Source organism: the organism of the source record quoted next, unplaced genomic scaffold, assembly GCF_019419815.1.
Source record: "Pyrus x bretschneideri cultivar Hongxiangsu unplaced genomic scaffold, Pyrus_bretschneideri_v1 Contig32, whole genome shotgun sequence".
NCBI classification, from domain to species: Eukaryota; Viridiplantae; Streptophyta; class Magnoliopsida; order Rosales; family Rosaceae; genus Pyrus; species Pyrus x bretschneideri.
This window is the reverse complement of record NW_025999635.1, coordinates 3641660-3666671: the sequence shown is the minus strand read 5'-3', so window position 1 is coordinate 3666671 and position 25012 is coordinate 3641660. Positions and strand designations below refer to the sequence as shown.

At 34.6% G+C, this 25012-nt stretch overlaps 2 protein-coding genes and 3 long non-coding RNA genes across 9 annotated transcripts in view; 2 read left to right on the top strand and 3 right to left on the bottom strand.

The window, feature by feature from the left end:
* Window positions 1–211: 211 nt before the first annotated feature.
* Window positions 212–18085, top strand: LOC125480227. Of its 2 annotated transcripts, none has more exons than XR_007260618.1 (3): window positions 212–660; window positions 2428–2513; window positions 17544–18085. It is a non-coding gene; the product is annotated as an uncharacterized LOC125480227 (long non-coding RNA). The 2 variants fall into 2 exon arrangements; XR_007260619.1 differs by having other exon boundaries at window positions 212–351; window positions 17544–18084.
* On the bottom strand, window positions 2682–7848 carry LOC103940642. Of its 3 annotated transcripts, XR_007260615.1 has the most exons (5): window positions 5484–7843; window positions 4910–5322; window positions 4497–4808; window positions 3307–3423; window positions 2682–3153 (listed from the first exon to the last, which is right to left on the bottom strand). It is a non-coding gene; the product is annotated as an uncharacterized LOC103940642 (long non-coding RNA). The 3 variants fall into 3 exon arrangements; XR_007260616.1 differs by having other exon boundaries at window positions 4497–5319; window positions 5484–7848; XR_007260614.1 differs by having other exon boundaries at window positions 4497–5322; window positions 5484–7845.
* LOC103953755 (superoxide dismutase [Mn], mitochondrial-like) overlaps window positions 16121–25012 on the bottom strand; it is a 70989-nt gene continuing 62097 nt past the window's right edge. The window contains exons 4-6 of the mRNA XM_048590821.1: window positions 17536–17589; window positions 17090–17170; window positions 16121–16466 (exon numbers count right to left, since the gene is read on the bottom strand). Of these exons, the coding sequence (XP_048446778.1) occupies window positions 16398–16466; window positions 17090–17170; window positions 17536–17589 (204 nt within the window). The 3' untranslated portion in view covers window positions 16121–16397. The remainder of the gene's footprint in view (window positions 16467–17089; window positions 17171–17535; window positions 17590–25012) is intronic.
* LOC125480223 lies at window positions 20886–23688 on the bottom strand. Of its 2 annotated transcripts, none has more exons than XR_007260612.1 (5): window positions 23420–23688; window positions 21937–22188; window positions 21568–21850; window positions 21321–21483; window positions 20886–21187 (listed from the first exon to the last, which is right to left on the bottom strand). XR_007260612.1 is itself a non-coding variant. In XM_048590820.1 (5 exons), the coding sequence occupies exons 1-4, from the start codon at window positions 23686–23688 to the stop codon at window positions 21350–21352; spliced, it is 933 nt and encodes a 310-aa protein (XP_048446777.1). In that variant the 3' UTR covers window positions 20886–21187; window positions 21321–21349. The 2 variants fall into 2 exon arrangements, 1 of the variants encoding a protein (XP_048446777.1); XM_048590820.1 differs by having other exon boundaries at window positions 21321–21478.
* Window positions 22197–23983, top strand: LOC125480228. The gene is made up of 2 exons (XR_007260620.1): window positions 22197–23321; window positions 23430–23983. It is a non-coding gene; the product is annotated as an uncharacterized LOC125480228 (long non-coding RNA).

Below are 25012 nucleotides of genomic sequence, written 5' to 3'. Positions count from 1 at the left end.
GCATTTGTAATAAAAACCGGTAAATCTTGTGAGACACATTTATGTTTCACATCAGCACTTAACAGAATTGTGACGAAATAACCACATTGATTTACGACACCTTTATTTATAACACAACGTCGATTTCAAGGATTACATTGATTGATTTTCAATTACAGAGATAATTTATAATAAAACCCCTTTATTTTTCAATACATACTATATTTTCGACCTCCGTGCTTGCCTTGAATTCAAGATGAAGATGAGTTATAGCCATTGGTTAACAAAATACGCTAAAACTGAAAGCATCGCTTCTTTCCCCAGCCCTTCTCTGGAGATCTGCCTGTGCGGCCATCGTCTCTCCAACTGAAAGTATTGCTTCTTCTCCAACTGAAAGGAGTTTTATCTTTTATTGTTTAATACGTATATATTTTCAACCTCCGTGCTTGCGTTGAATTCAAGATGAAGATGAGTTTTATACGACTCCGGTGTTTGATGCTATTATATGTTAATAGCCACCGGAAAATTTATTAGGGCAAGCCTATTTATACGGCTCCGTTTAACTTTTCCGCTCCAAAACCTCGGTATTATTTACTATTTAGTCGGTTCTCAAAATACGCTAAAACTGAAAGCATGGCTTCTTTCCCCAACCCTTCTCTGGCCAGCTTCTCCCAAGTGAAGGTATTGCTTCTTCTCCTACTTCTTTCTCTTTGGATTGATTTTACAAATTCTTTTCACTGCCTTTTGGGTTTTCTTCATCGCCATCACCAAGAACTTGGTCTTTTTACTGCAGACTCCTTCAAAACTTTTATTTTTGGATAAAAAGCTTGCTTTATTCATGGGTATTTGAGCTTCCTGCCTTTCTGGGTTCTAATTAAGTGAATCTTCGTCTAATTTGATATGGATTTTCTTTGGTTTTGCCATTTGTGGAGCTTTTAGTCTGGTTCTTGTAGTATGAGAAATTGAGAGGTGGAGTATTTTTGGATTGAATGGTTCATCAATGCCGGATCAAAGATGCTTATCAGATATGCCTATCCCTAAATTTTGTCGGTTTAAAGATTAAATCTTTTTTTTTTCTTTAGTTTTTTTCCTTTTTGCCATTTTCTTGCCTTGAAAGATGAAGATGAGTTTTATAGTTGGCTTCTTGAAAGAGGAGTTTTATAGGAAGTTTTCTGGCTTCTTTCGTAAAAGGAGTTTGTTAGAAAAAGTATCCAGCAAATCAAAGGAGTTGGCTTCATTTTTCAAAGCTATTTTAGCAATTATCTTGCATGGTTGCGACGACATGGGTTGTGTGGTAGATGTGAAATCTGTTCATGGGTCGGCGTTAAAATCCGAGCCTTCGGACCAGAACTTGCTGGAGGTGTTGAACCATGTAGCTCGTGCCTATTCGAAATGCTCGGATTTCGGCACAGGTCGTCGTGATGAAATGCCGCAGAGGAAAATATTTGACGGTGACAGAGAGCGGTTTGTTCCTTGATGGGTTTAAGTTCTTTTGCGATATGGTGGGATAAATTTGCTTATTCTGGGATTGTGTTGAATTGGGATGGAGGTTGTTGTACGAGGCGTTACGTCTGATACCTTTGCGGGATCTCCTTTTTTGTTTTTTTTTTTTTTGGATGAAACGATATTATGTACACGTGTGAGCTTAGTTTTTAGGCCCTCCACTGTCTTTTCATATCATGTTACATATAAATTGGCATTTCGGTTGTAAATTACTAGTAATATTTTTTTTTAATTTTATTGTTATTGTTGATGTAGATTTTTGTTTTCAGGAGACAAAATTTAAATTGAGCATCTTCATTATTTTAATGTTGTATTTTCTTTATTATTTATTATTTTTCAAATTTATTATCTATAAAATTAAAATATTACTAATGTTTCCTATTTTCAAAGGTTTTGAGTTCGAAACATATTGGATGTTTTTTTGTTATCTACTTTTTAAGTTTATAAAGTTAGTGCACCAAAATTAAGTTTGTTTGTTTGATTGGGTATGAGTGTTTGCAATCTTCAAAGTTAGGAAACTAACATGCAGTAGTATTATGATTCTTTGCACTGATATGTGAAAAATATTACTATATATATATGATTTTTTATTTACGTAAGAATCCTATACTAATTACAATTGAGAATAACATTTTTATAATACATGCTACAATTATAGAGATGTGTCTGAATTAATCAATTTTATTCTAACAAAAATGCAGAAAGAAGGAATTACGCCAAATTTGTATGCACTCATCAGCGTCTCGAAAGCAGCCGGGAAGTTAAGTAATATGTATGCACTCATCAGCGTCTCGAAAGCAGCCGGGAAGTTAAGTAATATTAACAAGATGAAAATTGCACATAATTAAGTCCCGTGTCTTGTCTGAAATGCTCTTTATATAATATGTACTCCAATTGTAAATCATCATCCGATGCAAGTTCTGTTTTTCACTTGAATTTCACCAGTTGCAAGACCAATCCGCCATGGAATGCTATGTGAGGGCTCGATCTCGCACCAACGGAAGGAATCGTGAGCCACCATCGGAGGCAGGGTAAGGCTTTTTTTTATTCTTTTATTTTTTATCTCGCTTTAAGGTGCTCATTGATTCATTCCTTGTTCTAGTTTTCTGTCCAAAATTCCAATAGAAACACAACACACCCTGAGTAGTATGATACGGGCTCAGCCTTGAGAATTTGAGGGTCCAGACTTATAGAATTTGAGGGCCTAGGCAAGCATTTGAAGTGGAGGTCCAGAATTCTCTGATTAGATAACTAAACTCACTCAAAAAAAAAAAAAAAAAAAAAAAGCCTATATTTTACTTTTTTTTATTTTTTTATCAAAGGTGACTTTCATTACTAACAACAAAATTTATAACACATGCCCAAAAACACAAACAAACAGCAGTGGGGCAACCAAACAAACCAAAAGAAGCCCAAACAAAAAGAAAACCAAAAACAACCGGATCCACTGTATCCTCCGCTGCAACCACCGCTGCAAGTTGCCGGGAAGAAAGTTGGCTGAGGTAAAAAAACCTTGATTAATTAAGAACAACTTATCTTAACAAGTGATACATCCAATATTACTGACTTTAGTGAACGTTACTCCATGAAAACTAGGTTCAGATGGCGTTGAAGCTAGCAAATGATAACACCCAATAAGAGCCCTCTTCTTCTTCTTCTTCTTCTTATTTACTGTATCAATAAAATAATAATCGATATCATTAAATAAATAAATAAAAACTATTTTTAATCTCTATTTATTGTATCAATAAAATAATAAAAGATATCAATAAAAAAAACCTATGCAATCGGTGTTAATCTGCATAGACATATACGAGATATTACCTCAGTATTTCAGTCAAGAAAATCCATGCTAGTATTCGTGCTAACTAGAAACTCGTACAAGTCGATCAGTCGAGTTGGAAACATTTTGGTCAGCTCGTTCTCGATTTCCTTTTCAGTCTGCATACAAATCAAATAATATGATAATGTAAATAGGAAACTTTATTCTAATCTTGCCAAGAAAACTTTTAGACTAAAACTATGAGTAAGATCAAAATTTAATTTTAATACCTTGACACATTAATCACCTCATTTATTAATTATATTATGTTGTTTTAATTATTTCTCTTTTGTCACTCGATATTACGGTTTGGTGGTATTCCTCTTCACTTGAAAGTGAGAGATCTTAGGTTCAAATCTCGTGGATAGCGAATTCGATATCAAATTAGGCTGCCCATTGTGTGGCTTAGCCAAACTGCTCCTCCTTTTAGTGTAAAAATATCGATGTAGTCAAAAAATTATTTCTCTTATTATTCCTAATTTTAATGTATTAATTATATTTCATTATAATTATTATTTTCATTTCATTCATCATAATATATTTTGTTGTAAACATTTAGATAAACTAATTTCTGTTATACAATATATTTCAATATACTTTGTCTTCTTCATTTAGGTACATTAATTCATTTAATATATTTTACTACATCAATTTTGGTACAACACATTTAGGTACATTAATTCATTTAATATATTTTAGTACATCAATTTTGGTACACACATTTAGGTATACTAATTCAATATAATACATTTAGATACATACATTTTGGTACAAATATTTAGGTACATTAATTCAAGATGATACATTTCGGTACTAACATTTAGGTACATTAATTGAGTCTTTCAAGTTTGAAGAATGTTAAATAAAATTAATAAATGAAAAAAACCTTTTTTGATAAAAAAAAAAAATTAAAATGTGTATATTAACAAATTCAAATATTTTAATGGGAGACATTGAATAAAATACACATTAAATAATTTGAATTAAGAACACATCAAATGACTATAATCAATAAGTAATCTAACGTCAGGTTTTTATTTAATTTCAATCTTTTTCAAGGATTAAAGTTAAAAACCCCTAATATAAAAACAAAAAAAATTGTAACATATGATTTAGATCACTTAATTTCTACTTTTCTAGTATTAGTAGAATTAATCAGTAATACACCTTGACAAGCAGAACAGAAGCATACCATGCGTGTTGTCGAATGCCGATAGATGTGATTAGCAACATTCTTTGAGAACTGCAAGACACCCACAACGGTATTTTTGTATCCCCTTCCCTGCTCATAATTAAGCACCGACTTGAGACCGTCTTTATAAAAAGATTTTTGGATCTGTGAATCAAAGTTAACCTCTCTTGTGTTGAACTTTTTTTCATACTCTTGTTTCCAATTCCGAGTTCTCCTGTTATTATTCAAGTGGTGTATAGCTCGGATTGGAAAATGAAGCGTTCGGCAGTTGATTGAAGGAGAGGATGATGGAACAACTTTTTGAATGTTATCCTGTTTTTTTAATTGAAGTAAAAATAAATGAAGTCATTACTACTATTAAGAAAAGAAAGATATTTAAAAATTTCGTAAATACTAATAAACTAAATCCTTACTCCCTTTTCCGGGCCATCTTGATGAAATGCGTTAGCTCTGATTTTTCCGGGTTATTTCTACGGCGGAGCATGCGGACAGTTAAAGGGATGAATTGTTCTCGGAATGTCTTTGGCGAATTTGGTGAAGATTCTATCCTTGGTTCTCCATTTGTTAGAAAGATACATTTCGGATTCAAGGAGCCACGATCATTGTCACGTCCGTACAATTCTTGTAAAACAAGCCTAGAGAATAAAAATAACAATTAGATGATATTCATTACCTATACAATAATCATAATCTAATTAAGATGTCAAATTAGTGCTTGAATCACTTGCCTGGTTATGTTCCGGTACCTATCACTGAGACGATCGCCATCCCATATAGATACCAGACCATCTCTCTGTAGAATAGAGTCTAAAGATAGCATATCCTGCTGTGAAACCAAAGCACAACATCCACCGTTACTTCATTTCATGTAAACTAAAACTACTGAGCAATGGAGACTGGTGTTTGAACATGAAGAAGAATAAACAGGATGTGGTCAATCACATAAAAATACTAATATAACTTTGACAAAATGTATATAATGCATACTGAGTGATCTCGCGCGCAGAGAGTTGATTAAATTTATCACCCAAGAGGCAAGAGGCAAGAGCCCCTTGTTCATCAGAAAGCCTTTTATACCAACATTATGCACCTCATTTATTGATTATATTTTAATGTTTTAATTAAGTAAATTTAGTAAAAGGTCAATAAAAACTTTACTCTTTAAATATTCTTATCTTCATTAGGAATGTTACTTGAGTTTCAAGCCCATATAAATAGTTATGAAATTACCCTTTTACCCCAAATTAAATCATAAAAAGTCCATGATCATGGAAATGGATCCTTATGCTAGTGATCCCCACATTTCAACCGTTCATTTTATATTGTGCGGCTAGTTTTCGTCAGTTACTATTTATGTTTAATTTCAAATAATAAAAATTAAATAATTTCTGACCGAACGATACACGATGAACGGCTGAGATGCAATGATCTCTAGGATCCCCACATAATGGATCCAGAGAGGATCCATTTCCCATGATCATCTCTCCCAAAAATGCTCCTTTTATGCGCGTGAAGATAACTCAAATCTCTCTCTCTCTCTCTCTCTCTCATGGATGAATCAATAAATATTTTCTTATGTGTCACTATTGTTTAATATTTTCTCATTTAGGCACATTTATAAAATATAATTGAAGAAAGTTAAATAAAATACATTAATAAATTAAAATATTTAATGGGGAACATTGAATAAAACACATTAGATAATAAAATAAAAATAGAATATGAATATGAACTAAAGTACACATCTATGGACTATAATCAATATGTAATCTAACACTAGATTTTTTTATTTATTAAATTTCAGTCTTTTTAAGTGCTAAAGTTCAAAAACCCCTTGTTTTGATCTTATAATGTGTAATACCAATGTTGAATATTTACGTACAATTGCATTAATAATGGTTAGATGAATATTTACTTACTACACAAATATTATGGGGTAATTACATTTTATCTCATCAGATTTGGATGCAATTGTAACCTTATATATTTTTAAAACATTTCAACCCTATATATTTTGTTATTATTTCAAGGGGTGTGCTATCCACGCACACCTCTTTTTACTTTTCACACACCCTTTTTTACTTCTCACACACTTCTTATTAATTTATAACCTTTGATCTTATTCAATTCATCCGATCCGATGATCGAAAATTAAAAAAATATGTGAGAAGTAAAAAAAGGTACGTGAATATCACATCTCTATTTCAATTGCAAGTCATCAATGGATTAAACGTTGATTGGGCCGAAATGTAAATTCCAGATCCAAACAAGGCGACAAAGATCTTTTCAAATACGATGGCTTCCTTGCGGCAATTACAGTTTACATGAAATGGCGTTGGTCACACATCTCGAATAACGCAACATTCTTTAAAAATCTTTACACGTATTTATATTCTACGCTCTTTTTGACCACTGAGACTTGTTCTCCACGGAATTGTACATTTTATAGAGCACCTTGGATGGACTTGCAATGCAAAGAAGGGTATCCACCGACAGTATAAATGTGGAAGAACATGAAACATTTTCTTTAAAAAGAAACAGACAAACACAACAGAAACAGATTAAGAGTTACAAAACTTACAAATATCTGATTTTGAACCATAAGGTATATCAGCAAGAAGCTCAGGACACATAGCTAGGAGTTCCGACAACCTGGATCAAGGGCTAATGATTCTTACCATATATAGATAACATACTAATATTTTTTTAGTCGAGCGATAACGTTAGTAAGTTAGATGTCAGATTAGTCACCGATAGGGTTCGAATCCACACCGTCATGCAAGGACACAACACCTTTCCACCATTGTGGTAAATTTTTCTTTTTGACCAACAAGAATAACCATGACTAAGACTTGTTCTCCTTTCCCCTTTCCGCGATTAATGCTTGTTGCTTAAAATAATTGCCATGAATCCACAATTGGAAGCCTAGCAATAAAAATCTCTTCGGTTGTAGTAGCGGGCATGAAAATCTCATCGCCGCCACTAAATTTGTTGATCAACTGTTACATCTCATCTATCTACCACTGAATTTAATTAATCCATGCTTAATCTCATCAATTCTTGGTTGGACAAGCGGTTGTCATTTGAGTTCATAATAGCAATGAGAGATCAAGAGGGGGGGTGTTGTTGTTTGAATTCATATACAGAAGGAGAAAGAATGGAAAAATTGAAATTAGTTTATTTTCAATTTGGGTCTTGTTTTAGGAATGTGCAAGTTGATTTTTTGGGATGGAGGAAGTGTGATATCCCACATCGCCCAGGGGAGTGATCCTTAAATGTATATTCCGATCCCTACCTAGAACGAGGCCTTTTGGGAGCTCACTGGCTTCGGGTTCCGTAGGAACTCCGAAGTTAAGCAAGAAAGAGGCTAGAGCAATCCCATGATGGGTGACCCACTAGGAAGTTGCTCGTGAGTTCCCAAAAACAAAACCGTGAGGGAATGGTAAGCCCAAAGCGGACAATATCGTGCTATGGTGGTGGAGTTAGGCTCGGGAGGTGGTCTCCCCCGGGTCGGGATGTGACAATTTGGTATCAGAGCCTAACCTTGGTCGCGAGTGTGCCGACGAGGACGTCGGGCCCCTAAGGGGGGTGGATTGTGATATCCCACATCGCCCAGAGGAGTGATCCTTAAATGTATATTCCGATCCCTACCTAGCACGAGGCCTTTTGGGAGCTCACTGGCTTCGGGTTCCGTAGGAACTCCGAAGTTAAGCAAGCAGGGGGCTAGAGCAATCCTATGATGGGTGACCCACTGGGAAGTTGCTCGTGAGTTCCCAAAAACAAAACCGTGAGGGAATGGTAAGCCCAAAGCGGACAATATCGTGCTACGGTGGTGGAGTTGGGCCCGGGAGGTGGTCTCCCCCGGGTCGGGATGTGATAGGAAGAAAGATAGATTGTAATTTGACATATTTTAATTGAAGCCCAAATCAGATATTGCATAAAAACAGAATCAGGAAACGGACATTGCATTGCAGTGTCTGAATTAAATGTAGGTATATTACAACAACAACAAAACTTTTTCCCACTAAGTGCGAAAAATGTAGGTATATTAATTCAATATAATATATTTCAATACAAAAATTTAGATACATCAATTCATTTTATTATATTTTCGATACACTTATGTATTTATATATTTTTCTTGTGTGTCAATGCTGTTTAATATTTTCTCATTTAGGCACATTTATAAAACATAATTGAAGAAAGTTAAATAAAATTAATAAATTCAAATGTGTATATTAATAAATTAAAATATTTAATGGGGAACATTGAATAAAACACATTAGATAATAAAATATAAATATGAATTAAAGTACACATGTAGTGAATATAATCAATATTTAATCTAACACTAGATTTTTAATAAATTTCAATCTTTTAAGGGTTAAAGTTCAAAAACCCCTTGTTTTGATCTTATAATGTGTAATACCAAGGTTGAATATTTTCGTACAGTTTTATTTGAACCCATATAACCTCTTTCTACACCCAACTTACTCTCTACACTCATATCAATTTTAATTAAAGAATCAATATCTCTTCAAACCCAAATTTACTACCAAAATTACCCTCACAAACCCAATTCAAAATGTCAATTTATTTTTGCACCCATTTAAAAAATAAAATCTCAAATTACTAATTTGGTGAAATTTCTACTGGTTTATGAGAATGAAAGCTTTCGAGTTTCTACTAAATACTTTTACTCATACTCTCTCTGAAAGAGTGAGGATCCTCGCTGGATCTTTTTTGTGAGGATCCCCGTACATCTTGCGGTCAGTTTTCATCAGGTACTGTTTATATTCAATTTTAAATAAAAAAATTTACAATGATTTTTGACCGCACGATGTACGATGAACAAATGTGATTTGAGAATTCTAGAATCCTCACAAAGACGATCCAGCGAGGATCCTCTCTCAGGCTCTTGTCACGTCAGAGCTCCCTACTGCAATTCACATAACTGCTCATAGTGAAATCAATTATCAGGGCAATTTTATAATATGTTAGTTTAAGTTTCTGAATCTCCCTCTGTATCCAACCTTTAATGTTCCTCATGTAATTCTCACCACTACTAGTTGAGTGGCTTCATCCACATCAGTTGGTTGGTTGTGTAATGGACAAGACTCTACAAATTTTTTTGCTCACTTTGTAAAACCCCACCAGGACTTGCTTATCATCTATATCTTCTTCATCGAAATGTTACTTAGAATCTCTTCATAATGAAGTATTTAAGTCTCACAATGGAAATACATCTCAGGCGGGGCGTAATCATAACTGACATTTATGTTCTGAAGGTGCTATTGGAAAGGGTATATATGGTGAGACGGAAATGGATGCCTTTTCTGTACCATATTCTACTCCTTCTGCAGTAACTATAATAATGCGCATGCCGCCTCGGGAACACTCACCTCGTTCTCAAGTTGGGCAAACACTTCTTCTCTGTTGAAATATTCAACCAAGAACACAGTCCACGTCCAAGGGGAGGCCTTGCCACCATCTACACAGTGAAACCCAAAAAATTCATCTTCTCAGCTTCCCGTGTTGAAAACGTGATTTGAAACTCAAAACCTATCTTTCAACTCTAAAAACATTTGAAATCAAACGAAAAAAATTTGAATAAATCGATTCATGCCTTAGTTGGAGGATTCAAAACTTCAAATTCAAAATCACCATACATCAATACAAAAAACTTCTTTTCTCTATGAGGGCTCTTAGGATTTTAGCGGAATGAATGTAGGATAAACATTGCTTGATATTAGGGTTTAGTTTGGGTGTGGGTTTATTGATAAATTTTAGTTTATTTATTAATTTCATTTTGTACTTGATGATAATTATGTAATAGGATAAAAATGATGAATCACATTTAAAATTTAAGTTGGGTGTAGAAAGAGATTATATGGGTTCAAATAAAATTTTCCTTGCGTTAATTATTGTTAGATGAATATTTATTTACTACACAAATATTAAAGGGTAATTACATTTTACCTCTTCAGATTTGGATGCAATGGTAACTTCATATATTTTTAAAACATTTCATCCTCATATTTTATTTATTTATTATTATTTCAATTGCAAGTCATCGATGATTAAGCATTCATTCGGCCAAAATGTAAATTCCAGGTTCAAACAAGGTGGTAAGCATCTTTTTACGTACGATGGCTTCCTTGTAGCAATTACAATTTACATGCAATGACGTTGAAGTCACATATCTCGAATAACACAACATTCTTTACAAATGTTACACGTATTTATATTCTACTCTCTTTTGACCACTAAGACTTGTTCTCCACGGAATTGTATATTTTATGGAGCACTTTGGATGGATTTGCAATGAAAGTAGGGTATCCACCAACAGTAATGATGTTATTTTTCGCCTTTATTTTTTTCCAATTTTTAGCCGATAATCGCTGTTTGTTGCCCCCTCTATTTCCTTGAGTATCAGTTTGTGCAGCCCAGTGGTAAAGAAATAAAATTTATTGTTTTCCTAGTAAATGAAAATAAAATTGATTTAACCATGATGAGGAGAAGACCAACAAGGCTTATTCCAAACTGAAATTTATAAATGCAGAGGAATATAAAACACTTTCTTTAACAAGAAACAGATTAAGAAAATACACACAACAGAAACAGACATGAGAAGTCATTTCATAGATACAGCATCCTGGACGAAATATGTTTAGTACAATACACATTGCAGCTAAAAAAGAACAATAATCCAGTGAGAGTATATGCAGACGGCATTTATTTTCTTGAGTATTACGGCCGAATGGTGCAGAAAAAAAATAAATTTATTACTTTCCTAGCAAAATAAAAGTGATTTAACCATGATGAGAAGGAGACCAACGATACTTTATTTCGAGCCTAGATATTTAATAGTAAAAAAAGTGAACCAAGAAACGGACACTACATTAAAATGTCTGAATCCAAATGTAAAAAATAGAATGAGAAAACGGACACTGCATTGCAATGTCTGAATGTAAATGTAAAATTAAGAGTCACGCAAGGTGTGAAGCATATGAGGCGTGTGAATGACAGAAAAAAACGAAACCAGAAAACGGACATTGCAACACATTGTCTGGATACAAATGTAAAAAACAAAATCAAGAAACGGACCTGCAACAAAGTGTCTGAATCCATATTCATCTATTCCAAAATATAAATAAATAAATAAAAAAAGAGAAATGAGATGTTAGTTGAAGTGAGTGACAGCTGTAGTGGTAGATTTTGTAATTTTTGTTTATTTTAAATGCATTTAAGTATCACAATACATTATTGACCTATTTATTAATATAAATATTGTTGATATATTGTTAATATTGTAACTTTTTATTGATTTTATACGAAATCACCCTAATTAAAATACTATTAAACAATAACAAAAATAAAACAAAGTTTGTTCATTTATGGTTCTTACCCATTTCGATCATTCCTTATCTGTCTGAGGAAGTCATTACACTCTGAAGTACGCGGTGCTCCAGGGTAGTCAAAAGTTTCTGATGCCAACACGTTTATCTGCCCTTTAAAGCCCTTGGTAAATACTTCTTTGTGAAGGATACAATATTCCATGGGTTATCCCTTCCTTCTCTAATCGGGCAAGTCTTTTAAAACACCTCTGACAAAAGCGAGTCCCTTCAGACTTGCTTTCATCTATTAAGAATCTCAATCTCTCCCCAGACTCATAAGTTAAGGGATTCAATTACTTTGTATATAACATACAATAAAATTGCATTACAAATGCGTGCATAATTGAACCATATTCTCTTGGCATCTCGTAATAGTAATGTAACAATATTTCATTAATGTAATTCGTAATCAACGAGAACGAAGACAATTTAATGTAATTTGTAATCAACGCCAATGAAGAAACAGCGGGATGGACACCTGTTCAAATTGGAGACAGAAGGATGAAGAATTTTTGCACCAATAATATTGTCATTGCTCTCTAACAGCTCTATATGCTGCTATTAGTACTATTAGGTCATGTAAATTAACGACTTAAAGTGTTTGCCACCACGCATGCAAATCTTTGTTAACTTCCCTACAGGGGAAATTTGAAGACCTAAAACTTAAATGCAAAAGGCATTTATTTAATGAAAATGACTTAAATTTTAATAAAAAGACTTAAACTTTAATAAAAATGCCAAAATAATTTAATATAATTAAAAAAAAAAATAAAACTAACTAAAATTGATGCACAGTCTCATGCATCACATCACTCTCTCTCTCTCCTCCCTCCTCGCTCTACTCGTACCAATTAGGAGTGGGTTGAAAAAATCGAATCAAACACAAAAAAAAAAAAAAAAAAAAGAACCAAATTAAGAAAACCGAACTGAACTAAAAGTTATTGGTTCGGTTTTGATGATTCAAAAACCGAACCAAACTGAATTAAATATAATTAATTTTATACATTTATTTAATATTTGAGTGTTTATATTCCAAGCCCAATTTTAAGTTTAGACCCAAGTTTTAAGATTTTATTTTAGGCCAACCATTAACCTATAATCCAAGTCCTTTTTATTCTCCCCCACCAACCCTCTTCTTTCTTCCATTTTCTTCTCCCCACTCGACCCTCTTCTTTCTTCCTTTTTTTTCTCCCCACCCGACCCTCCCTACATCTTCTTTCTCTTTGTTCCTTCTTGCATCTTCTTTCTCTTTCTCTTTTTTTTCTTCCTTTACTTTCTTTGAAATGGAAAAACTGGAAGCAAAGTTGTAGAGCATAGACCAATTTTCAAAAATTTAAAATAAATAGGTTTTATAAAAAATAAAAAAAAACCGAAGCGAACCGAAACCAAGCCGAAAAAAAATCGAACCGAAAAAAATGAATTGAACCGAATTGAACCAAAATTTCGATTTGGTTTCAGTTTCGGCAAAAAACCAAACCGATTGAAACTAAACCCACCCCTAGCACCAATCATATTATTTACCTATATTCCTCTCTCTCTCTCTCTCTCTCTCTCTCTACCCTCTTTCACATGTTCATATCAATTTTCTCTCTCCACTTTTTTTTCCCTCCTCACTCCTCCACATCAACTTTGGGCTCGTTTGGATGTGCTTTTAAAATGGCTGAAAGCGCTTTTATAGAAAATGTTTTTGGGTTCCAAAAGCACTTTAAGTGCTTTCTGCAAGAAGCACCATTTATGTGCTTCTTCTGGGAAGCACTTTAAGTGCTTTTTCAAGATTTACTTGCATTTTTACTAAGGATTGGTTCAAAAAATATTTTCACCAAAAGCGCTTTCAGTCATTTTAAAAGCACATTCAAACGAGCTCTTTATCTCTTATATCTCCTGTCACCTATTCTCACTCTCTCATGTCACTCTACTCTCACTTCATAAACAATATATTTTTTTATTTATTTTATTTTATTTTATTGTTTGTTTATTTGAACATTGTTTCATTATTTTTTTTTAGAACAAACTAAATAATAATATCACAAGACCAAATATGAAGAAATTTTTTATTTTTCAGTTTTAAAAGCAGTGCTAATTTTAATTTCGAAATAGTAGTTTTAACTTTAGTTTGGATAAATTATTATGTTTGTGTCATGTCATATGAACACTGACCATTTTTAGAATTGAACAATGATTATTTCTAGAATTGAACACAAAATATTTTTAGAAAAATTAATGAAAATGATTTCAAAAATTTGAATTTTAACTAAAAGTCATCTAACAAGTTTATTTAATGATAAGCACAAAAGAAAGAAAAGAAAAAAAACTCAACCAAAAGCGCATGGAAGGCGCACACCAATCTGTGTTCAGTTTCAGAAATAGTAACCGTGTTCAGTTTCAAAAATAGTGTAATTCCCATATTCAGTTTTAGAAATAGTGATAATACTAGTGTTTAGTTTAAGAAACAGTGATAATACCTATGTTCAATTTTTAGAAATAGTCAGTGTTTAGTTTTAGAAATAGTATAGTACCAATGTTCAATTTCAGAAATAGTCAATGTTCAGTAGTCAAATCGGGGATGGTTTTTTTTTTTATAGTGTCACTATTTCTTCCCTACAAAAAAATGCAGAGATTTTCTTTACATTAGAGCAAATTAGAATTCTCCCCTTGTCCAACATAATTTAGCATAGAATGCAAGATGTAAATTCGTGGGTTCACAAAATGTTTACCATAAGAAAATATTTATATTTGTAAAGTATGATGGTTTTTCGCTTTTACAAGTACCATTTGTAGCATGATATCCACAATAATATTTGAATGCAATGAACTCAAAAATCCTTTAATAATATGGAAAATAATGAATATATATTCGGTCCATCATAATTTAAAGGGACTTAGGAAATGAAAACACAAATATTTGTAATTAAGGTAGTGCATTCATGTAAACTTTATGTAAACACAATTATTTGTCCCGTTAGATGGATGGATGGATGAATATGGGGTCCCATCAGAACCGTCCATCACTTTTTATGAACTAAATGACTATAATTATTAGTCAGGTAAAATAAAGAAAACATTAAATTATTAGTCAGGTAAAATAAAGTAAACATTAAAAAAGTCACTTAGTACTACGATCTAGTGATTTTTTTCTTTACTTGTATCCCCATTTAAGGATTGGTTTTGCATGGCTTTTAGTTAGGATTTTTTTTTCCTGTCGTCTTATCATTAAATAAGGTTATTAGATGACTTCTAATTAAAATTCAAAATTTTAAAGTTCTTTTTACTAGTTTTCCTATAATGAGATCTTGAAATTCACAGGTTAACAAGGAGTGTGATATCCACTCACTCCTTGTTAATTTATGTCCTTTAATTCATCCGATCCGATGATCAAAAATTAAAAAAATATACGAGAAGTAAAAATGAGTATGTAGATATCCTCCGTAATTTTCCTTCAAAAAGAACATTTAGTGGTGGGATTTACCAATGCGACCTGTTTGAATTGCTAAAGGACCCAAATTTTATCTCCTTACTGCTTAATCGTTGAATTATGCTTCCATGCTCATTAAAGTTGAACGACAAATCGAAAGCTATAATATGTGGAATCACCAACAATAACTCCTCACCCTACCCAGGAATGAAGTTAGAAATCTGCATGCATAGGAGCATTTTCAAATAACAAAGTCACAAATTAAAAAGTTCAAGAATATATTAAAAGAACACTTATATATTAATCCTTAAGTTTTTCATACAAATATCCATCGATGCGTTTTTATGTTTTGTAAGCGTTATATGACAATCTCATTACCAATACCATCAAATATCTCTCTTTATAAAAATATTCATGTTATCATTCATTCATTGATCTTCTATACAATTTCACAATCGATCTTCAAAATTTTCATGACCGAAATTGCTCTTTCAATGATGAAAATATCACATAGAAGAGTTAATACTAATAACACAAATAACTGAAAGAGTACATTTTTTCACACAAAAATACCTGAGTGGGGGCATCCACCCCCTTTGAACTCAAGGTGACTCCGTCCATGACCCCACCCTTAAAAACAGAATATACAATTGCAATTGTTTCAAATGCACCCAAAAAAAATAAAAAAAGCACCAAAATTTCTATTTAATTATAGCAGCAACTTCATCAGTTTCATTTGTTTGCACGTAACTGATGAAATAAAACGCGTGGGCCACAAATTGAAACACCAACAAAAAATAACTGCAAATCCCTCAAACACAACAAGAAGCAAATTTCAGCCAGAAAAATAGACAAAAGCTCCAATGATGTAGCTTATTGTATCAAACCAGCAAATTAGTGGAACTTAAGAAAAAAGGTGATTAAATAAGTACATAAACTCATACACTAATCTGGTTTTCATATATGGGATGAGATGTATCCGTGATTAAATAAGCGTCCTCATTTGTCACGTTGGTCGTTTTGTTTTCATGAACTCAACCAGCTGCAAATGTCGCCACCTGATTTAGCTCAAGGGCTTTCTTTCTCGTACACTTAATTGGCATACTTCCAGCTGATGACCTTCCATATGTTCTTCAGATAATCTGGTCTCACATTCTTGTACTGCAACTTCGAAAAACAGATGCGTCTTAATTCAAACTTTCATATCGCATGATACACGAAAAGGATAGCAAGAAACTAAAAATATAGACAGCTAACAAGAGCAAACACCACTGACATGTATTCTACAAAAAATCATCATTTGACTAGGTAAAAAGTGACGACAGTTTTAAATTGAATAAACAATGAGCTTGTTTGAGGTCTCCGTGGCATTGCAGATGCTAATTCAAGTACTGACAGAAAAAGATGGAGGCTGTGTACAGACACCAAACATAATAGGAAAACAGAATCGGTGTCACTTCGTTAGTGTCTGAACAAAGGCCTAACTATAAACTTTTCATCGCACGAAAAGACCTATCCCTCGTAAACAATTTAACTCCAAGGAGCAAAAACTGATTTGTCCTTCACAAAGACAGTTTTAAGAACCCTCCTACCCAATCCACTTGTACTCCACAAAATAAACAATATCTTAGACTTCCAAGGCTCACCAATTAGGCAATTAAGAGAGTGTATCAATATGTATTGACTCTTATATACTGCACTTGCAAACTGATATGTGAAAATAAGTGAAGGATATACCTATTAGGAAAATATAGATGATGCAAATTGACTTTGCTCAAATTTACCTGCAAGTAGTACGCATGCTCCCAAACGTCAATACCAAGCAATGGAACCAAAGATGCTCCCTTAGTAACCAATGGGTCCTGTCACAAGTTAATCAAATTAAAGAAAATTCAGGCGAAACAAAAACCATAACTGTGTGCTGCATATGATATCGGTCAACTGCTACCGAGTTCTTTGGACAAAGCGATCCAGAACAGAAACATTTGTAAATCCCAAAGTCCTTAATGTTGAATAATTCTTGAGATGGGGTAACAAGAAAACAACAAATCTTCAACTTGAGTAGCTAAAGTTTCATATTAAGTCTAACCGTCATAAATCAACAGCCAACAGTAGCCTACATGATTACAGGAAACAAGATATACCCTTCCCTAAGGAACTAATAGTAACAGTTCATGAGGAGTCTAAACTACATCGTGCTGATTGAAGTGAATATTTTGGGGTTTATTTCATTTGCAGGGGTTTCAACCACAAGTTTCTTCAACTCTTTGTCTAGAGCAAGCCACTGCCAAGAAAGATCAAACAAGCGTGTGAACAGGTTGAATATCGATTGAAGCATCTAGTTGAATGACATGGAAAAAATGCTGTAAAATCAAGAAGATGCAAAACTTACCACCCATCCAGAACACCAATGTTTCAAAAGATCCGAAATTTGTGTCAATAGCCCAGCCCAGGTTACCATGACGGGGCTCACCACCACCTTGCTGCCAAGTCTATGTTAGAGTTGCAACTTGTAACGTCTCATACAAATTAAGGATTGTAGAGATTGATTTCAATAATACTTGTATGCTAATAAGGAGAGTGTATTATTAGGATTTATAGCTAAAGCAATCCTGATACGATTTGTAAACCTAATCAGATATGAATACTAAAGGTTAGGTGATAAAGTCTTGTTTGAATAGAATTACATGATGGGAAGTTCCCTACTCGGATTCCACCTCTTTTACCATATAACAAGGTCCCTACTCTCTCACTTGATATATAGAAATAACCCTTCTAGCTAGCCCCCATTGAATAGAGTTGTGATAAGGTAAGTGAAAGAGAGTAGAATATCATTTGTTTATGCTATGAAGTTGTCACGATACAAGGAGAATGCAGATACTCAGAAGATTGCTCAACGGAGGTTGTAATCTAGATAAGTGTTTTTAGTCGATTATGATTCCTTTTTTCATGTGGTATCATAATCACTCATAATACAACTAAAGATCTATTTGGTAAACCCTAAAATTTATAACCAAAGTCCACGACATGTTTTAGATTTCAATCGAGAAATAGATGTTTGGCTTTCAAACATATAACGGATACTTGAAATGTTGAAATCAATATTAAGAATGCAAATTGATGTTTTGGTGCCGTGTAGCTTGTGTAAGAATGACTTATATTTGAGTGTCATGTAAACTATAGTGTAATTATGTAAGTGGAAGTGTTGCATTGTATAAGGACTCAATTATATGAATTACACCGGATTAATTCTATATTAGAGGGAAAACTAAAGGTGGTTATCAATTTAAATAAAGAGCAGTTGTAACCTAAACAAATTGACAGCAACCGCACTCTAATAGGGAGATGCAGTTGCAGCATATAAGATTGATTTTGGCCTCTCTTCTCGGGTACTTCCTATTCTCATATCGAATACCAGTCATATTGAGATACTATTTCTGAATCCAAGAGAAGAGAACACAAAATCATGGCTTCATTGTCTTCCACTCCGAGTAAGTACACTCCTTATACTGTCATGAACCCTAATCATGCATGTACTATGTTTGTACCATACTTGACCAATCCCGAAACTACCAAGCACCGGTCAACGTCATACATTCAAGGACCCACTAAAGGGTTCATGCTGAGGCACCCCTACCAAAGCACAAGAGTTTCCTCCAACTAGGAGGCCAATTACATCATGACACGTGTCAACGTCAGAATAAAACTCCTAGAGTCCCCCATCGACCGTGAACGAAAGCCGGAGACTCTTCTCAACTATAAAAGAGGGTCATTCACCTACAATTAATTAACATTATTGTACTTAAACTCATCATTAGAACCCACTCATGATAATTATGCTTAAACCTATGTATTGTGTAAACTCCTCACTACTAATGAGAACTCCTCTACCCCGTGGACATAGCCAAACTTAAGGTGAACCACGTACATCAATCACATTTAATAAACATAGATTGATGGCTAAAAATAAAAATAAGAAATCACATATATTATAGTCACTAGTACGTAAATCGAGATACATGACATCACAATGAGTCCATTAAGCTCCATGAAATCTCAACGACACTAGAATAACTCGGGCTAGTTGACTAAAAAGTCAACCGTCGATCAAGGTCGAGGGTAGGGTCCACAACCGTAGTAATCTAATCCAGAAGATCTACCAATTAGATTTTTGATCTATAACTTCCCAAGAGTCTCGTTAATCTTCTAAAATAATATCATAAAATTTCAGAACGATCAAACGGTCGGATCTCTACCAATCGTTAAAATTAAATGGCGGTCGACATTTAGTTTTACAAACTTAGAAATTCAATTCGGGAAGATCCATACGTTAGATTCCCAATTTGTTAGTTCCTAATGTCCTCAAATATTACGTACTATCACGTATTAAAGTTTGGTGACGATCCAGTGATCGGATAGTCAATTCATATAATGATCAAGTGGCGGCCTCTATCAAAACTATGTTTAAACGACACGATTTCATCAATCGGACATGACATATGAAATCTGGGTATCAAATTTAGCCTAGGAAGGTTAGGTGAGGTCTCACCCTACGAATCGCCCCGACTCGCCGAAAAATTTTCCTAACTCCAAAAATTATCAAATTTTACAGGCAGGTAGATCTCAGTGAGGGAAGTAATTTTTATACCTGGGCCGAAGACCAATTCGGCCGGAAAACCCTCCGAAATTCATTCGATCCGTTGGAAACCCTAAAATGGGTGCACTTCGATTTGACGTCTCATCTGCTCTACTGCCCCCAACTTGTCTGGGTCTTGTTCATGGGCTTAAGAGGAAGCTAATGATGGTGCTAGTCGAAGGAATCATTCTCAGAAATGGTAGATCACAGCCTTGGCCCTCTCAGACCCGACGTCGTCGTCCTCTATGAAATAGGGACAAATTCTTGTATACTTAATGTGGAAAATGTAGAGGAAGGGGTCGGTGAGTCGTGTGGTAGTGATTGATTGCTGAAATTTGTTGGAAAATCAGTGAAATTCGTCGGAATCCCTCATTGAAAACCGGGTCCGATCGAGCCAGGAAATGGGTAGAGGGGAGGGTCTGGGTCAGTTCCCCTCCTTCTCCTTCTCGCTCATTTCCCCTCTTTCCCTCATTCTGATTGGGCATCTCCTCCTTCCCTAGTCATAGCCATCCACCTGGCTAAAAAAATAACGGGAAGGCTCCCAACTTTTCTGGAGCTTTCCAGAAAAATGGGCCAAATTTACCATTTTACCCCTAGCCTTTGCTCGTTTATATTTCATTCATTATAGCTCCAAATCACCTTCCGTTTACGCTCACACATTCGTATTGACGAGTACTATTCAAATATGTAAAGAAATGTGGAAAAATATATACACATCAAATGCGTTGTCAAAAATTATGTTTAGTCCGTTAAGGGCGTTTTCGTCCTTTTAACCTTTTTTTTTTTTTTTTGCCGCCGCAAATATAAACGCGTCAATCTTAAGAATAAGGAATTTTAAATAGTGAAATCCGGGGATGGGATTTCACAGAAGAAGAAAGAAACGAAAAATATTAGTGAGCTATACTAAGGTTAGAGTCGTTAGACAGAACAGAGAGAAATGGGCAATAATTAATTTTACACTCATATTGTTTCAAATAATAAAAAGAAACTACGGCTGTCCTGAGAACATAAACATCCTTGTCAAACCTCATAAACATTGTATCATGTTTACTTTATATTTTATAGTAGCGTCGATTTAAAAATAACATTATTTTTAAAACATGATAAATATGTTATACTTAACTCTTAAAATATGGGATCTGGGGTTTCACAGGGCCCACCGTCTTCCTTCTTATTCCTCTTTAACTTTCTCTACCAACCATTCCATTTTCCATGGCTGTCTTCTTATATCACTTTGACAGTCAACCTGCACAACATACCCAAAGTTATAAAAATACAACAATTCAACTTACTTGACCTATTAGTTTTATTATTAATTAAAAAAATAATAAAATATTATTCTTATTATTACTGTTACAGTACAATATCAAAATTCTCACCTTTCTCACTGAGGAGTCTAGTTGGTCATTTAGTCGACCAAGTTAACACTTTTAGGTTCAGATCTAGTGTCAGTTCCTTTATTAACCACAAACTTGTAGAAATCTAGCATCATTTTGGGGAAGAACACACTGAGCCTCTTGCCGACTTCCTCTTTACTCTACACTAATTTATAATAATAAAAATACTTTAGAGATAGGACTATCAAAATTCTAGAAATGAATAAAAAGGTAATATATATATCCATACAGGCTTTTCGTTCCGTCCAAAATACTCTCCAATATGGGCAACCACGTTTCTTGAGTACAAGAGTGCCCCTAGCGCGTTCTCTTCATAATAATAATCCGGAGAATGAAAAACATCTGAGTAACCCTTCAATTGACCAATTTTGTCGTAGATTTTTACGGGGTTTTTTCTGTAATTCAATTTCCAACCTTTATGTTCGATGTTCAATTTGACTATCTTTTCCAACAAAAAGTTCGCCTTTCCTTCATTTGATAGCAAGAAAGGGTGACTCTCCAATTGCTTAAAACTGAAAAGAAAAAAAAAGTTGATAAAAATGCTATTAAACAAAAATAAAATAAAATAAAACAAAGTTTGTTCATTTATTGTTCTTACTTATCTCCTGCATTGTGTATCTCTTTGAGGAAGTCCCTATACTCTATCTTATTATGCAGTGCTGCTGGGGCCTGAAAAATTTTTGATACCCAAATTTTGATCTGCTCTCTAAAGCGTCCCTGCCTAGGCTCATTCCGTGTAGGCTCATTCCGTATTGTCACTTTTGAACCTTTGTAAATAATTTGTGATGCATCCAATACTCCACAACTTATCCCTGCTTCCTCTAATTGGGCAACTCTTTTGATGAGACCTCTGAAAAAAGTAAGACAAATTCAGATTTCAAGAGATTCAAGATGAACTAGGTTCGAAGAATTATACACTTTCGGAGCTATGTTGCACATATATGATGACACCGCAAATTTAAAAAATAAGAGCACAGACACGGCAATTAAAATATAATAAATTTAGAATGTTGTTAGACTCATCATAGTGTCCTATTTTCTCACTTACATTATAATCTCACCCATCATAAAAGATTTAAAAATTGAAATGTCATTTCCCCACCCACCATTATTTCAAAATAACCAATATTTATTTATTTAAAATAACTCTAGCATATCTTTAAATAATAATAAAATAAATAAAAATAAAAAATGAAGGAAAATCTGAGACCCAAGACCTAGACCTTCATCATATTCTTCAAATCACGGCACCCCTTCCATCGTATTTCTTCCTACAGACAGATCCAAAATTCGTTGCCCGATCTCTCTCCATATCCCCACCCTCTATTTCCACCGAATTCCATATATATGGCCCAATACTCCCCCTCGACAAACCTCAGTACTCGCACCTATTGTTGCCTCTCGCAGGGATCCGAGATCCCAAACCTTTCTTCTTCCTACCTTTTTTCCAACGCCGCATATCTTACCCCCAGGTCTCTCTTTCCTCCGTCGAAGTTTCTTGCCTCTGTCGAGCACACACCCATTCCTTCCTCTTCTACCCCCAATCTTTCCCTCAGCCTCTCTCCGCCCACATCTTACACCCCTCCCACCATTTTTTATTTATTATTTTAAATTACTTTTTGGTTTTTTCAAAATTTTAGTAATTAATTAGATTGGAGTTTCAAAGTCTTTTCTTAAAAGATAAATATGTCATTCAGGGTATGGATGTCAGCACCATAAATATGTCCCTTCAGACTTGCTTTTACGTGTCAATTTTCTACATAAATCCACTTTGGCCGCTTAATCTTCCATTTTGTTTTCGCTTCGTTTCTTCCTTCCACACTCACTCTCTCTCTCTCTCTCTCCCTCTCTCTGACCACTCGATAAATATGTCAGACAGTTCGGGTGTCCGACACTCCGGGGTTTCAGGGTGTCCGAGGGTTTCGGGGTTTCGGAGTGTCCGTGCAGCATAGCTTGACAGTCTCTATAATTGCTTAAATTTCAGTGAGTTGAAAAAATTGAAAACTTGCTTTAATTTCAATTTCAGTTACTCTAAATTATTTAGCTAACTAATCTGGATTATTATTGCAAGCAAGGCTAACCTCAAAATAGCTCGACAAGTGACTGCAGGTTGGTTTCCCTCCCATGGACGTGTCCGCATAATCTCCTCGAGCGTCTTATTATCAGACGGAGTTGCTTGAACAACCTGGAGCGTCTTATCATCAGACGGAGTTGCCTGAGTTGCTGCTTGAACGGCCTGGAGCGTCTTATCATCAGACGGAGTTGCCTGAGTTGCCTGAACGGCCTGGAGCGTCTTATCATCAGACGGCGTTGCATGAGCGGCCTTTTTATTTGACTTTGTTTTCACCATGACGCTGAAACAGGTACGTGTCAAAACCAATCGGGACAAGCTTTTTATATAACTTAATTGGAGTGTTAAAACAATGACAGATAGTCACATACAACCATCAATCTAAGTCCTTGTAGTCATAATAGCAACCCCACTTTCATTACACAGTTTATCAAAAACGCATGATCGATCTCGGAGAATTTATGGGACAAGGCTTAGTGGGGTGGTTGTTGTATCAAATGGTGTAAAATTAATCTCGTAAATATTTACGTGGATAGTTTTTGTTGATATATATACATTGAAGTCTTTGATAATACGAGATGTTTCTAATAGCATGTACTAACACCCTCATAACACAATCATCAAACACTCCAGGATTCAATTACTTTGTATATAGTAGACATTAAAATTGCAGTACAAATGCGTACAAAATTGAACCATATTCTCTTGGAACCTAGGAATGGTAATAACATTCCATTATGCAACCCTCACTTGAACTAATGACACGCTAAGTCACTTACAACCATCAATCTAGGTCATTTAGTCATAGTAGCAACCCCCACTTTCATGGGTAAATTACATTTTCATACCTCAAGTTTGGGGTCTATTTCAATTCCTTACAACATTTTCAAAACATTTCACTTTCATATCTTAAGTACTATTTTATTTCAAAATAATACCTCCGTTATATTTTTCATCCATTGATCCGTTAAGTGCTGACGTGGCTGCCAAATGTCTGCCACGTGGTAAATTTTATTTTATTTTTTTAAAAAAAAAACCTGAATCTTCAACCAAAAAAAAAAAAAAAAAAAGTTAGAAAACTGATCCCATCACCCCACCCCCCCTCCCGGGGGAGTGTCGGAGCCTCATCATCTTCCATCCGTCGTTCGCACCCATCCTTCACCTCCTCCGCGCACCCATCTTCCCCCTTCCAACCTGAGCCCAACCTGCAACCCAGAAAGAAGAAAAAGAAAAAAAAACCCAGTGCACGCAGCCTCAAAATTCCTCTACACACCCCACTCCTTAAATCCACACTCATTGGGGAAGACGGGATCTAGGTTGTATGGAAATGGAGAGTGTTTTTTTTTTTTTTTTTCTGGGTTGCAAGTAGTGGGTGCGGTGGAGGAGGTGGAGGGTGGGTGCATGGTGGGTTTGGGGAAGATGGGAGGGGGAGGAAGATGAAAGATGGGTTTTTTTTTTCCCCCTCCTCTTCTTCTTCTGGGTTGCAGGTTGGGTTGGGGGGTAGGGTGGGATGAGGGTTGCGGGTTTAGCTTTTGTTTTTGGTTTTTTTATTTATTTTTTATTTTTTTTAGAAGATTCAATTTTTTTTTAAATTAAAAAAAAA